We start from the raw sequence: 14,470 nt of genomic DNA on the forward strand, positions 1-14,470 counted from the left end.
TTCTGGATGTCACCCCAGCTGCCCCTCTATTCCATGGAGTGACCCAGGGTCCCACGAGCACCCAAAGGGATAGGACCGGCGGTGCACAGCCTGGCCTTCCACCCAGGAGTCCCTGGGAGTACGCAATCAGTCTGTCTCCTCCCCTCTAGAGACCGCTGCACCTCAGGAACAGCAGACAGAACAGGGTGGTACTACAGCACCAGTGCCACCCCAAAGTAGGCTGGGGCCCTCTAGGTCTCGGCTATCCAGAGGACGCCAAGGGCATCTTAGGCATCAGGGGGTGGAAGAGGTCAGGCCATCTCCACCTCAGATGTGCATCCTGGGGACATACCTCGAAGTAGTGGGAGAGTATGAAAGGTTAAGGAATTGTAGGTGCACAGTGTGGGCCTGGGTCAGATTTGGCTCCAGTAGACATTGTTAATTGTGCAATGCTGAGATATCACGGTATTATGTATTATTGCTGCTCACCACTTTGATGCCTAACAAGCTAATGTTTCTTCCAAATGACATGGCACATCTCGCCAGCGAGACACAGTTGTTCTCACTGGGCCTCCGTGCCCTTCTGACGATGAGGGCTTCTCATTGCGATTGTTTTATTCGCAGTGAGGTGACTCAGTCTTAATACAGGGAACGTGAAACCCTCACCCCTCATCTCATGCAGAGGGGTGACGACGTCCTGGCAGGGTACCCAGTTGTCCACCGAATTAATCCTCCCCCATGAAGTGCCAGACAATGATGGTGTCTCTAGCCCACCTGCACCACCTCTCCCCCACCTGGCCTCCATCCTCGACTTTCTCAGCAGCTTTTTCTTGGTGGCCTTCTGCACGTCCTCCTCGCCTGAGGACACAGGCTGCTCCTCCAGATAGTCATTTGGAAGCACTTCACCCCACTGCAGGGAAGGTTGTGGAGGGCACAGCAGACCACCACGACGTGGGAGAGCCTCTGGGGGCTGTACCAAAGAGTCCCACTGAATCTGTCAAGGCAGCGGAAATGGAGCCTGATGCACCGCGCGATGACAGAGCGAGTAGCATTGTGAGCCTCAATGTATCTGGTTTCTGTTGCACTCTGTGGTCTCCAGTGTCATCAGACATGGCATGTGGAATAATCCCTGTCCCCAAGGAGCCATCCCTGCCGAGCGGCGTGATTCTCACAAAAATTTCTAAGTTAATTTGTGGTTGATTTTCAGGATGAGCCGGCGAGTTCCCCATCGCTATTCAATGTCAGTCACTTTTTTGGGCCCTGAGGAGTTTCTCACCAGTTTAGCCCACACTTGAAGGACCCCATGGCAAAGAGGTCAGTCCAACCATGACCTTGATGGCCACAGGGAGCGGGTGTCGTCTGGCACCATGTGGTATACCCTGGGGTACCTTCGGCATCTTCATGCTCTCCACACAGCTGGTGTGGCCCCTGATCCTGCCCTGCAGCCCTCTGGCCATGTTCTGGAGGGTCCCTCGAGTGTTGCCATACATTGCTGCTGGGGTATGACCTCCTACAGCGTTGTGATCAATACGATTGCCAGCTCCTGGGGCTCCATTCTGAATTTGATCTTGCGAGGGATGAGAGAGATAGAGAGACAGTTTGGTGTTGCAGCTACTGATCATTAATATCCCCTGACCCATTGGCCAACTTGCCCTGGGAACAGCCAGACCAAGAGCATCGCCGGCAGTGAACGCACACTCACAGCTCTGGTGAGCCTGGGGAGAGGCCAGCCCCTTGCCACTTAATCCCGTCACCAAGCTGACAGCCCTGACATCTGAAGCTGAATCCCAGCCTTGTCTGTGAAACTGTGGTGAGCTAATGGTGCGAATAGTTAGCTCCTAAGGGCCAATTAGGTTCATCAGCATGAAGTTCAGGGAGAAGCAGTGCGAATGGGCACCCTGCTTAGTCAGGCCGGAGATTTCAGAGAGCTCATTCCTGTAATCCCTCCATAGTCAAGCCTACTGGATTGCTAATCCTTATGTGCGGCAATTCAAATGACTCAAAGTCCAGTGCTCGCTGGGGAAAGGAATTCCACACACGGATGACCCTGGCTATTCCAGTTTAGCCTCAGCTGGAATATTGCATCCACTTCTGGGCACCACAGTTTAGGAAGGATATGAAGACATTGGGGAAGGAGCAGCAAATATTGACAAAAATAGTTACAGGGACCAAGGGTCTTCAGTTATGTGGATAAATTGGAGAAGTTGGCGTTGTTCTCCTTGAAGAACTGAAGGTTAGTGGGAAAGTTGGCCGAGGGGTCTGGATAGAGTAAAGATGGAGAAACTGTTCACATTGGTGGAAGGATCAAGAACTAAAGGTCATTAATTTAATGTGATTGGCAAAAGAGCCAATGGTGACCCATGGGAAAACCTTTTCTTAACGCAACAAGACCTCTCAACGGTGCATCACCTTTACCCCTCTGGGTTTGAGTCCCACCAGACGTTGATGACCAATGGAGGCGTGTTCATGATGTGGCCCAACAGGCTGATTGTCAATCTGAAAACCCTTCCTACTACTCACCGATGGCAGGCAGAAAATCCTGGTCAGCCATTTGATGTTTGGAGTCCATAGCTCCAGACAGCAGCAGGTAGGTGCAAACACATGTATCCACTGCACCTTGGTTTGTGCACCATATTGCCATCATCTTCACTGTCCTGGATGGTGTCAAGGTTCTTGGGTTGTTGGAGGTGCACGCTTCCAGGCTAGCAGAGAGTATTCTACCACATACCTGACATGTTACTTCAAGATGGTGGGAGGCACTGGGAGTCAGGTGGTGAGTTGCTCTGCAGATGTTGTGTTTTTCTTCTCCTTGTGCTTACTTAAGGGAGATAAACATCAAGGCACCAACCTCACATAGGGGATTGGTTAATACATAACCCAGCACGAGTGCTTCAATCCTGCTGTGCAACACCAATTTTCCTTTAAAGGCCAGACACCTTTTATGTAAATTTTATGGAGAACCAGAAGAACAGAATGAGCCCAGAACCTTGAGAGAACATTTTATAGTTTGCTTACCGTCACGGCATTGCCATAGCACAAAACACCATCTCCATCATACCCTTGCTGACATGCACAGTTCCTGATTCCGGGGGATATATATGTACAAGTTGCCTGCCAACATATTAGAAGTTGATCAGTGAATGAGTAGTAAAAGGATACACTTCTCCTAATCATTTTCTTTTAATTCTGTTGGTGGGTTGCTGTACATTTTCATGTTTTTTTTTTAGATAACAAGATAGAATTCACCTTTAGCTTTATGCTTGCTTGAAACAGCAGAGAGAGAGAAAATTTGCTACAAGATAATCTAGCAATTTTATAGTGACTGAATAATTTCTATCATAACATATCAATCCAATTGGTTCATAAGTTGATTTGGCTGTACACATTAATAAGGCTGTTCAAAAGGTACACATGATCCTTGGTCCTATAAATAGAGGCACAGAGTAGAAAAGCAAGAAAGCTATGCTAAAAAAAAAAACACTTGTTTGGATCTTAGTTGGAGTGCTGCGTCCGATTTAGAGGTTTAGAAAATGACGCCAGGAAGGAGACTTCAGTCAATAAGCAAGATGAGAGGGGTTGGATTGTTCCCCCTAAAACACGGGATTTGCTAAGAGATATTCAAAATCCAGGTGTGGACTGCGCCGGTGGGAAGCTGTCGTGTTGGGCAGGCAACTCGGCCCACCCGGGCTGGAGAATCGCCGCTCGCCCATTACAAACGGTGAGCGGCGGTTCTCCCAGCGGCCAGCCGTGAATCTCGCCGCGCCGGTTTGGGGGGGGGAGTGAGAATCGCGTGCAGGTGCCGGGGCGGTGTGGCGGGACGCGCCCGGCGCCCCGGCGATTCTCCCAACAGGCATGGGGGGTGGGAGAATTCCGCCCCTTGTGTTTACTTATAGAAGATAAACATAAAGGCACCAACCGCGCATAGGAGATTGATTTATACAAAAATCTGTAGTTTCATTTCTTACAGATTTGAGAAGTTGGGAGCAGTGTTACACAGTTGGAGAACAGATACATGTGTCTGAGTTGGTAGCTTTCTCTGAACAAAGCTGAGACTAAGTTTGAATCACATGGCACAGTGCATCATTTCCCCTCCAATAATATTTACCACTGAAAATTCACAGAATTCCCGGTCTCTGTGGATACAGTTGCTCCAGTTAAATCTCTGGTCAATGGTAACCCTCAAGATGCTGATGGTGGAGGTTCACTGATGATACTGTCAAGAGGAGGTTAATCTCTCTTGTTGGAGATGGTTGTTGTCTGACACAGATGTGGTGTGAATGTTACTTGCCACTTATCAGCCCAAACCTAAATGTCTTGCTACATGCGACAATGACTGTTTCAGCAATTCACCAAAGCTCCTTAGACAGCACCTTCCAAATCCACGACTGTTACCCCATTCCTGAAGGACAAGGGCAGCAGATACCGAGGAATACCACCAGCTGGTGGTTCCCCTCCAAAACATTCACCATCCTGACTTGGAAATATATCGCCGTTCCTTCAAAATCATGGAACTCTTTTCCTAGCAGCACAGTTGATGTAACTACACCACATGGACTACAGCGGTTCAAGAAGGCAGCTCATCACCACCTTCTCAAGGGCAATTAAGAATGGACAATAAATGCTGGACTGCTTAGTGATGCCTACATTACATGAATGAATAAAAAAATGCGATCAGAACTGGGGTCCTGTGCATTAATTTTAGGCAAGTGCTAGGGCTGCCTAAAAAAAAAGACCCTGACAAAATTACCTGAACAGATGCGCACAGTGGTGCTCTGTCAACCTAATACATTTTTTATCATTGTATTTTATGCCAGTGTATTGGACACATTGGTGTTGGTACTTATGGCCCTGGGAAGTCTGGTTGACATTCTTGCCTATCCTGAAGAAACTAGGACTCTGCAAATTCAAACATCCAACTCACCAGATAATGGCACCCTCCATTTTCTTCCAAACATGGGTTTATCGGCTCACATTGTATTCCATTACCACGAAAGCCCTTCCTGCACTCACAGTCACTCTGTTAACAAAATAAAGACCAATAATAATATTTCTTGCCATCTATTACTGCTGAATTCAGTTATTAAGGGTTGTCACACAAAATGAAAATGGGATCTGCTTAAACTGATTCTAGTGATTTTTAAAAAATGTTTATTTAAAATATTAATTTTTTGATTGATAAATTCAATTACCCATCAACACTTGATGAAACTTTTATTTCATTCTCAGTGTTATGCAGAGATGACAACAGCTTCTATGCGTGTCTACTCCATGCTTACAGCTGTGGCTTCCAGCTCTTTCTATAGCCTTATTTACTTCTCTCTGAGTCCACAGCCAGGCTTAACCAATGCAGCAGATTGAACATTAAGAGTAAACAGATTGACACAATCAAACAGAGAACATGTGGTGAATGTGATTCACACTATATATAGTTGCCAATATCACTCCATGTATATATGTTCGTTATCTACCCATTGTAAGTGCAGTTGCACTATTCGACCACCAGGGGGGAGTCGCTCTGGGAGTACGCGAGAGTTTGTACTGGGCTCCTCCCTTGGCTCCGCCCAGGACTCCTCCCCCTGGGACCGATGTATAAAGATCAGTGCCTTAGAGCCAGCCTGCCATTTCACCTGAAGTTCAACGACGAATAGGCTGGCTCTATTGTAAGTGTATTAAAGCCTCTGTTCAGATCCAACTACACGTGTTCGCTGAATTAATGGTTCCATCAGAACAATTGAACACTAAAGACACTCCTTCTTTGAAAAACGAGCACTCTCGTCTTTTGGTCATGAAAGGGAATTGAACATAAGGAGGAAAAAGGTGTCCTCTTTGGCTGAGAGTTTAGAATGACGGGGTTCATAATTTCAGAATACGAGGTAGTTCTTTTAGGACTGAGGTAAGGTGAAATTTCTTCACCTAATGTGGTGTGAATCTTTGGACTTCTCTACTTCAGAGTTAGTGACGCTCAGTTGTTGCATATGTTCAAGACTGAGATTGATAAATGTTTACTCACTAAGGGGATCATGGAATATGGGTATCATGAGGGAAAATGAAGTTACAATAGAAGGTCAGCCATTATCCTACTGAATGGCAGAGCAGGCTTTATGGCCTATGCCTCTTTCTTAGGCTGCAAAGGCCTATTCCAGCACCGAATCAGGCCTGCAATTTATTACTGCATCCATAGAGGTGCTCTCATTCACAGATCGTTTTCATCTATCTGAGAGGAATGTCAGGCACTTCCATTTCTCTCTCTCTCTCTCTCTCAGTGTTACACTCACGTCCCTGGAGTGGAAATCGAACTTACTGACTTACAGTGCGACCAACTGACACACGGATGACACAGGAAGGAATTGACAGCTTCAAAAGGAGGGAGGAAATTGGCAAAGAAAATGAAGCATTCTCATTTACCTGGCCTGGGCCCAGGTGAATACAGGTTGCATTGGTGTGGCATCCTCCTTGATTTTCTAGCAGGCAGTTATTGATTTCAGTACAATCTTCACCATCTCCTGTCCACCCTGGTAGACACCGGCATGAATACATTCCCATTGCTGCCTCAACACATTCAGCCTGTGATGAATTAGCAGATTAAAAGCTTACATTAACACAGACATTATTGCAAATTTAAAATAGAGGAATCCATCTGATCTCTTAGCAAGTGCATTAATCCTGACAAATCTGGCGTTGTATGTTACAGTTCACACAGCGAGTTGCTCTTGCAACAAGTAATTTTACATTGTTTCCATCATTTGACTGACCACAGATTTCTCCCATTCTTAGCACCAGCCATTGGCATGTTGACTCTCAACCTGTTTGACCACATTATGAACGCACCTTCCTTGACCATCAGGTCCTGGGGTGGAACTTGAACCTAGAGTTTCTGGCTCAGAGGCAACAGTGGTATAGGGGACGTGTCAGTGAACCGATAATCCAGAGGTCCTGGCTAACGTTCTAGAGACATGGATTTAAATCCCACCACGGCAGCTGATGGAATTTAAATGCAATGAATGAAGTCTGGAATTAAACGCTACTCTCGGTAATGGTGACCATGAAATTATCATTGATTGTGGTAAAATTTCATCTGGTTCACTGATGTTCTTCAGGGAAGGAAATCTGCCATCCTTACCTGGTCTGGCCTTCATGTGACCCCCACATTCACAGCAATATGGTTGATTCTTAACTGCCCTCTGAAATGGCCAAGCAAGCCACTCAGTTCAAGGGCAATTGGGAATGACAAGCAAATCCTGGCCCAGCCAATGATATCCGCATCCCATGAAAGAATACTGGTGTGATCCTACAGCCACGCTGTGCCATTGAAAGCCGGGAGACCCCGCATCCGTGATTGACCCGGCTCACTACACCTCGCGAGATTCAACACAATCTAGCAAGATGTTGTAATGTCAATTCCGCTCACAATGGGCAGGACCACATTTTAGAAAATCTGCATATTACAGCGAGGCAGTAAGCCTCACTCTAATGTGCAGATTCCCAAGGCACCTGAGGCTTTGGGTTCAATCCCTTGGCCTCAGAGACCTTGGATGAGCGATGTTTGGTACTGGTACAAATGGGAACCACATGGAACGTCACTCGTGGGGATCTCCCAGGGAATCGGAGCTCCCCAGCTGCATGCCCTTTGGGCAGGGTGGTGTTCTAGCACTGCTGGGAACCCTGGCAGCGTCTACCTGGCAGCTGGCATGGGCACTGCCAAGCTGCATTTTTTGCACGCAAGTGATTGGGCCGGGGTTGACCGGTGTGGGTGTTGGGGCAGGTGACCAGGTAAGGACCGCAGATTTTCTTTCCCAAAGGACATGAGTGAACCAGGTGGGTTTTTTACAGCAATCGATGATAGTTGTCATGGTCACCTTTACTGAGACTAGCTTTAAATCCCAGATTCTAGATTTAGTTACTGAACATAAATTCCACCAGCCGGGGATCCTTGCATATTGTATTTGGGCTGGGGTGGTGGGGAGGTCGGGGATTGTTCCTGGGGCCTCGGAGATTGGGTTGCCATTTTGGGGAGTTCCGGTGAGCGGAGCTCCCCACTGTAGAAAACAGGGCTGTGTGCGGCCTCGTTCAGGCCCCTTATTCAACGCGAGTCACGTTGAATAGCCATGTGTTTCTTGGTACTGCGAGCGCTAAACATGCTCGCGAGGGGTCTTTGTTCCCTTTTGGGAGAATCGCATCCTACATTTTTTAAAAACCTACTGCACTATGTGACCTCTTTGCTCAACAAATCTATAAATGCATAAATGAAGAACACAAAGGTACGAATTGACTCAATTTATTAATTATGCTGATACTAGCAGAGAGCTGCAATTTGTTTCAGTGTAATTCATATCTTTACTGCAAAAGTGCTTCTTTAAAATCCCAATCCATTCTACATCATTCCTCATGCCATTCCACATGTCACATGCATTCTGCACCCCCCATGCCACACACCCTCCCTCTCCATATCGTTCCTCCCCGTCGCCAATCCATTCAGCCAAGGTAACTTTGTCGATGAATCCTCTTGCCCTCCACTGACATCGCTCTCCGTCCCCGCAAAGTCCACCACTGCTCATGTAGTCCCACGTGCCTCCATGCGCATCCACAAAATCAACTCGCCAACCAATCAGAATAGCACAGACAGACAAAAAAACTGCCGATTATTGTAGTAGATAGCTTGGGGTGGAGAATCAGTAATCACAGAAATATCTTTATTCTTTCATGGGACATGGACGTCACTGGCAAGGCCAGTGTTTGTTGCCCATCCCTAATTGCCCTTGAACTGAGCAGCTTGCTTGGCCATTTCTGAGGGTATTTAAGAGTTGTGGTGAACATTGCTGTGGATCTGGGGTCACATGTGGACTAGACCAGGTAAGGATAGCAGATCTCCTTTCCCAAAGGACATTAGTGAACCAGATCAATGATAGTTGTCATGGTCACCATTACTGAGACAAGCTTTATATCCTAGATCCTAGATTTGATAACTGAATTTAAATTCCACCAGCTGCCATGGTGGGATATGAACACACATTCCTCCCGAGAATTCGTCTGGGCTTCGGGATTACTAGTCCTGTAACATTACCGCTGCACCACCCGTCTACATGTTATCAACATTCTTTCTCAAAAAGCCCATGCTCCTGTCAGGTGGGGTTGCCAACTCTGGGTTGAGGTATTCCTGGAGGTTTCTTCACATGACATGCCGCCCCAAATCATCTCACCCAATCAAACAGGCATTTTCTCCCAATGCAATACCAATATTTTTATCGCTAATAAACCAAAGTGTTTATGGAAAATTAAGAGACCTAATGTTTCATAGAACCATAGAATTTACAGTGCAGAGGGAGGCCATTCGGTCCAGCGAGTCTGCACCGGCTCTTGGAAAGAGCAGCCCACTTAATTCGCCCACATCCACCCTGTCCAGTAACCCCACCCAACACTAAGGCCAATTTTGAACACTAAGGGTGATGTGTTGGGTGCTTTGGATCCATGGAACACATACAGGCCGCCAAAACTTAAAATAGTACAACACTATTTTATTAAACTATAAACTGTTGAACATACTCTTACTGTGAGTTAACACAATGTTAGATTAAACTAAAGACCTGTGCCTATCCTAACCAGTCTAATCACTCAGCACATGGTGAGGATCTGTGCTGTAAGCTCTGTACTTCTGAAAGGCTGCATCCCGAATGAGCGGGAAAACTGATGCCCTCTGTCTTTATAGTGAATGTGCTCTAACTGGTGATTGGCTGCGGTGTTATGCATGTTGATTGGTCCTACTGTATGTCCATCAGTGTGTGTGTCTGCTCCATGATATACTGGTGTATATTATGGCAAAGGGCATGGCCAATCCACCTAACCTGCACATCTTTGGACTGTGGGAAGAAACCAGAGCACCTGGAGGAAACCCACGCACACATGGGGAGAACATGCAAACTTCGCACAGTGACCCAAGCTGGGAATCGAACCTGGGATCCTGGAGCTGTGAAGCAATTGTGCTAACCACTATGTTGCAGTGGTCAAGAGATTGGTTCATTTCTGGAGATTCCAGGGAACCCTGCAGGGTTGGCAACTCCTATCTGTACAGGTAATTCATAATAATTAGCATAAAGAATTAGTCAGCTCTACCCACATTTCGACTGCAGCCACCTCGATCGGGCCGACGGCAAGTGTTGACCTCTTCACAGTACGATCCATCACCTTCATAATTTGGTTTGCAAACACAGCTGGAGGGGAAACAATGGCAGCCATTTACTTACGAACATACAAACTAGGAGCAGGAGTAGGCCACTCAGCCCCTTGAACCTGTTTCGCCTTTCAATCCGATCATTGTTGATCTGATTGTAACCTCAACCCCACATTCCTGCCTAACCCCGATAACGTTTCATCCCCTTGTTAATCAAGAATCTATCTAGCTCTGCTGTAAAAAATATTCAAAGGCTCTGCTTCCACTGCCTTTTGACGAAGAGAGTTCCAAAGACTCACATCCCTCAGAAAAAATATTCTCCTGAACTCCCTCTTAAATGAATGACCCCTTATTTTTAAAAAGAGACCCCTAGTTCTAGATTCTCTGACAAGAAGAAGCATCCTCTCCATATCCATCCTGTTGATTATCCTCAGGATCTTAGAGGTTTCCATCAAGTTGCCTCTTACTCTAGTGGATATAAACCTAACCTCTCCAACCCTTCCTCATAAGGACAACCTGCCCATCATTCATATTAGGCTAGTAAACCTGCTCTGAACTGCTTCTAACGCATGAACACCTTTAAAGTCAAATGATGTATGGTCACACCTTCACATAGTCATAACTGAAAAGGTGAACACTTAAGAGTATGTTAAATATTTTTAGAAATAGACTCATCCAACTCCTGCTGTGGCTCAGTTGGTATTACTCTCACTTTCACTACGAAGGTCACGAGCATTTTCTGAACCTGTGATCCATACCATCTAGAACGACAAGGCAGCAGACCCATGAGAACACCACCACCTGCAAGTTACCCTCCAAGCCACACACCATCCTAACGGTTCCTTCACTGTCGCTGGGTCGAACTAAAATTGTGGCAGTATTATCCAGTTCAACAAAGTGATTCTTTTCACATTATTTGATGTTTTTCTGATATTCCAGCCCACAATACCTGAGGCCACCATTCTTGTATTCGCAGTTGGCATGGGCGTGGCAGAACTGAACACTGGGTCCACATGGTGTGGTGTGTCTCTCACAGTAGACCCCACTGTATCCCGTTTTACAGGAGTTAAACTTGCAGGCTCCATTGCTTGACACCTTGTTATCGCATTCCCCATGAACACACCGACAGGCTACAAAATGGTTAAAAACAAAAACAGCGTGAGTGGTCTGTGGGTAAATCAGGTCCGTGTGACTTTGACATTCAAACAGCAGGAACAAGCTTACTTTGGTCACAGTTTGGTCCGTACTTGTCATGATCGGAGCAGAGGTGACATTGGGAGCCTTTGAATTTATCATTGCAAAGACATAAGCCATTTCCATCCAAGCCATCAACACACTGTGAGCAAAACACAAAGAGTTTGTGGTTAGAATATAAAACTTGTTACCACAAGGATGATGAAGGAAATAGCATTTAGGGGAAGGTTAGATAGGTACATGAAGGAAAAAGGAATAGAAGGATATTCTGATAGGATGAGAGGATGAGATGAAGTAGACAGAGAGGAAGATCATGTGGAGCACAAAATTGGCAATGACCAATTTACCCAAGAGTACTGTTTCCATGCTGCACATTTGATGTAATTCTATTAGTTTATGGCATGTATATAACACTATGCTGTATTACAGCACCTTCCAAACCGGTGACCACTACCATCTCGAAGGACAAAAACAGCAGATACTTTGGAACATGACCATCTGAAGGTTCCCCTCCAAGCCACACACCATCCTGAGTTGAAACAATAATGATGGTTCCTTCACTGTCCCTGGGTCAAATTCCTGGAACTCTCTCCTTCACAGCATTGTGGGTGTACCTACACCACAGGGACTGCAGTGATTCAAGAAGGCAGCTCACCAACACCTTCTCAAGGGCAATTAGAGAAAGGTAAGAATTGCTGGCATTGCCAGCGATGTCCACACTATGAATAAATAGAAGAAAAGCCACAGGATCTGTAAATTTTAATTACAATATCATGTAGCAATTTTGCGTGTGTAACCATTTAATGACAATGCGTTCATGGAGGTTAACTTTCACAACATTTAGATCACATTGCTTTGGTCAATTACCACATCTTTTTGGCCACGAAAATAAAAAAAATTGAGTTTCAGTACATTCAACATGAAGTTTTGTTAAGTTTACCGATGGAAGTCAAGTTAGCAGCACCTGAGCTATATTTGGGTCATTCAGTGAGTTTCTGGAACGAGAACTGGACTGAACATGTGGAAAGGTTGGAACACTTTTTTTTGGCAAATAAAATCACAGATGAGGCTTGAAAGCGCTCAATTCTCTCATGGGGCAAAGAATTACAAGCTAGTGAGAAATTTAGCTACATCATGGAAACCGGGGTACATTTCATTTGTGAATTTACTTACACTCGTTCAGAATACCACAATCCTTAAGCTCTCAGTAATTGTACAATATTTCAAATACCATAGTTGTTTTCAGAAGACAGGGCAGTATGTAACTAACTTTGTTGCCGAATTGCACCAGCTCTCTGAATATTGCAAGTTTCGGGCAGTTTTGGATGACAGGCTTTGGGACAGATTAGTTTGTGGCATTAATGAGGACGGTATTCAGTGGCGTTTGCTGGGCGAAGCCACAATTACTTTTAAGAAGGCTCTAGAAATCTCTCAGGGCATGGAAATGGTTGCCAATAATGCAAAAGAGATTCAGAAGGCAGGCAGGCATGTGCACTGCATCAAGTAAAAAAGAAGTTGCAAGTAAAAAGGTGAAGACCGTGGAGTGTTTAGGTTTGGAGGGTCACATTATGTGAATCACTGTAAGTTTATGGACACTGTTTGTTACCAGTGCAACAAGAATTGGTGTTTAGCAAAGAAGTGCCTGGGCGTTGAGAGAAATTCGAAGGCTGAGCAGGGAACCTCAAAGAAGCCTCAGTCGATGACGCATTGCTTGGAAAGCTCAGACCAGGCAGAGGGGCACTATTGCGACATGTTTAATATGAATTAGGAATGCGCAAAGCCTATTTATATTATAGTGGAGGTCAATGGACAGAAACAAGGTGGAGGTGGATACAGGTAATCTGTATTGGTAATCAGTGAAGAGACCTTCAGGAAGATTTGGGGCTCTAAGTAGGCACCAGCCCTTACTCAAACAGGAATCAGCCTTCAGATATACACCGGTGAGACTATACCATTGCTGGAGTGTTAGAGGTAGACATTGTTTCATAGTTTCATAGAATTTACAGTGCAGAAGGAGGCCATTCGGCCCATCGAGTCTGCACCGGCTGTTGGAAAGAGCACCCCAGCCAAGCCCACCCCTCCACCCCATCCCCATAACCCAGCAACCCCACCCAACACTAAGGGAAATTTTGAATATTAAGGGCAATTTATCATGGCCAATCCATCTAACCTGCACATCTTTGGACTGTGGGAGGAAAACGGAGCACCCGGAGGAAACCCACGCACACACGGGGAGAACGTGCAGACTCCGCACAGACAGTGACCCAAGCCGGGAATCGAACCTGGGACCCTGGAGCTGTGAAGCAGTTGTGCTAACCACTATGCTACCGTGCTGCCCCCTGGCATGGCATGGCATAGAACAGCCAAGAAGCAAGAGCGAGACTCGTGGTTTAAAAGGGCATGGGCCTAGTCTACTAGGGTGTGACTGGCTCAGGAAAATTCAGTTGAACTAGGGTGAGATAAAGCTCGCAAGTGACAGAGGATGTCATTCAGAAATACCCTGAGGTTTTCAAAGGTAAACTGGGTACATTGTGGGACACTACAGGTAAATTGTTTGATCTTCAGGTTACTCCTCGCTTTTTCAAATCGAGGACGGTGCCCTAGACCATGAAAGGTAAATTGGAGGAGGAGTTGGAGCGGCTGCAAAGGTGCAGAGTCATTGAGCCCATTCATTTTCACGTTGACCCGCTCCAATTGTTCCTGTCCTTAAAAGTGATGGCACTACGTGCAGAGGTGAGGATTAGCCACTTACCATTAATCAGGTTTCCGGGCTGGACGCAGCGCCGGCCCTAGGGTTGCTGGCGCCCCGGGCAAGCTGAACTTTGGCGCCCTTCGGGCGGGGGGGCAGGGGGGGGGGCGGGGCCGAGGCCGAGGGGGGGCGGCCAGGGGGGGGGGGCGGGGGCGGGCCGAGAGGGGGGGGGAGGGGGCGGCGGACGGAGGGGGGGGCGGCAGACGGAGGGGGGGGTGGAAGGGGCCGCCCTGGGGGAGGGCGGCCACCGCGCATGCGCTGGTTGGCGCCGGCCCAACTGCGCATGCGCTGGACCCGAGTCTCTGGCGCCCCCGAGCACATGGCGCCCCGGGCGACTGCCCGAGTTGCCGGTACCTTGGGCCAGCCCTGGCTGGACGCTTATC

At 46.9% G+C, this 14,470-nt stretch overlaps 1 protein-coding gene across 1 annotated transcript in view; it reads right to left on the reverse strand.

The window, feature by feature from the left end:
- The window catches only part of LOC119954651 (stabilin-2-like), a 211,389-nt gene that overhangs the window by 120,724 nt on the left and 76,195 nt on the right, over nt 1-14,470 (reverse strand). The window contains exons 22-27 of the mRNA XM_038780015.1: nt 11,369-11,480; nt 11,094-11,274; nt 10,091-10,184; nt 6,385-6,543; nt 4,901-4,996; nt 2,995-3,090 (exon numbers count right to left, since the gene is read on the reverse strand). Of these exons, the coding sequence (XP_038635943.1) occupies nt 2,995-3,090; nt 4,901-4,996; nt 6,385-6,543; nt 10,091-10,184; nt 11,094-11,274; nt 11,369-11,480 (738 nt within the window). The remainder of the gene's footprint in view (nt 1-2,994; nt 3,091-4,900; nt 4,997-6,384; nt 6,544-10,090; nt 10,185-11,093; nt 11,275-11,368; nt 11,481-14,470) is intronic.

Source organism: Scyliorhinus canicula, chromosome 20 (genome assembly GCF_902713615.1).
Source record: "Scyliorhinus canicula chromosome 20, sScyCan1.1, whole genome shotgun sequence".
NCBI classification, from domain to species: Eukaryota; Metazoa; Chordata; class Chondrichthyes; order Carcharhiniformes; family Scyliorhinidae; genus Scyliorhinus; species Scyliorhinus canicula.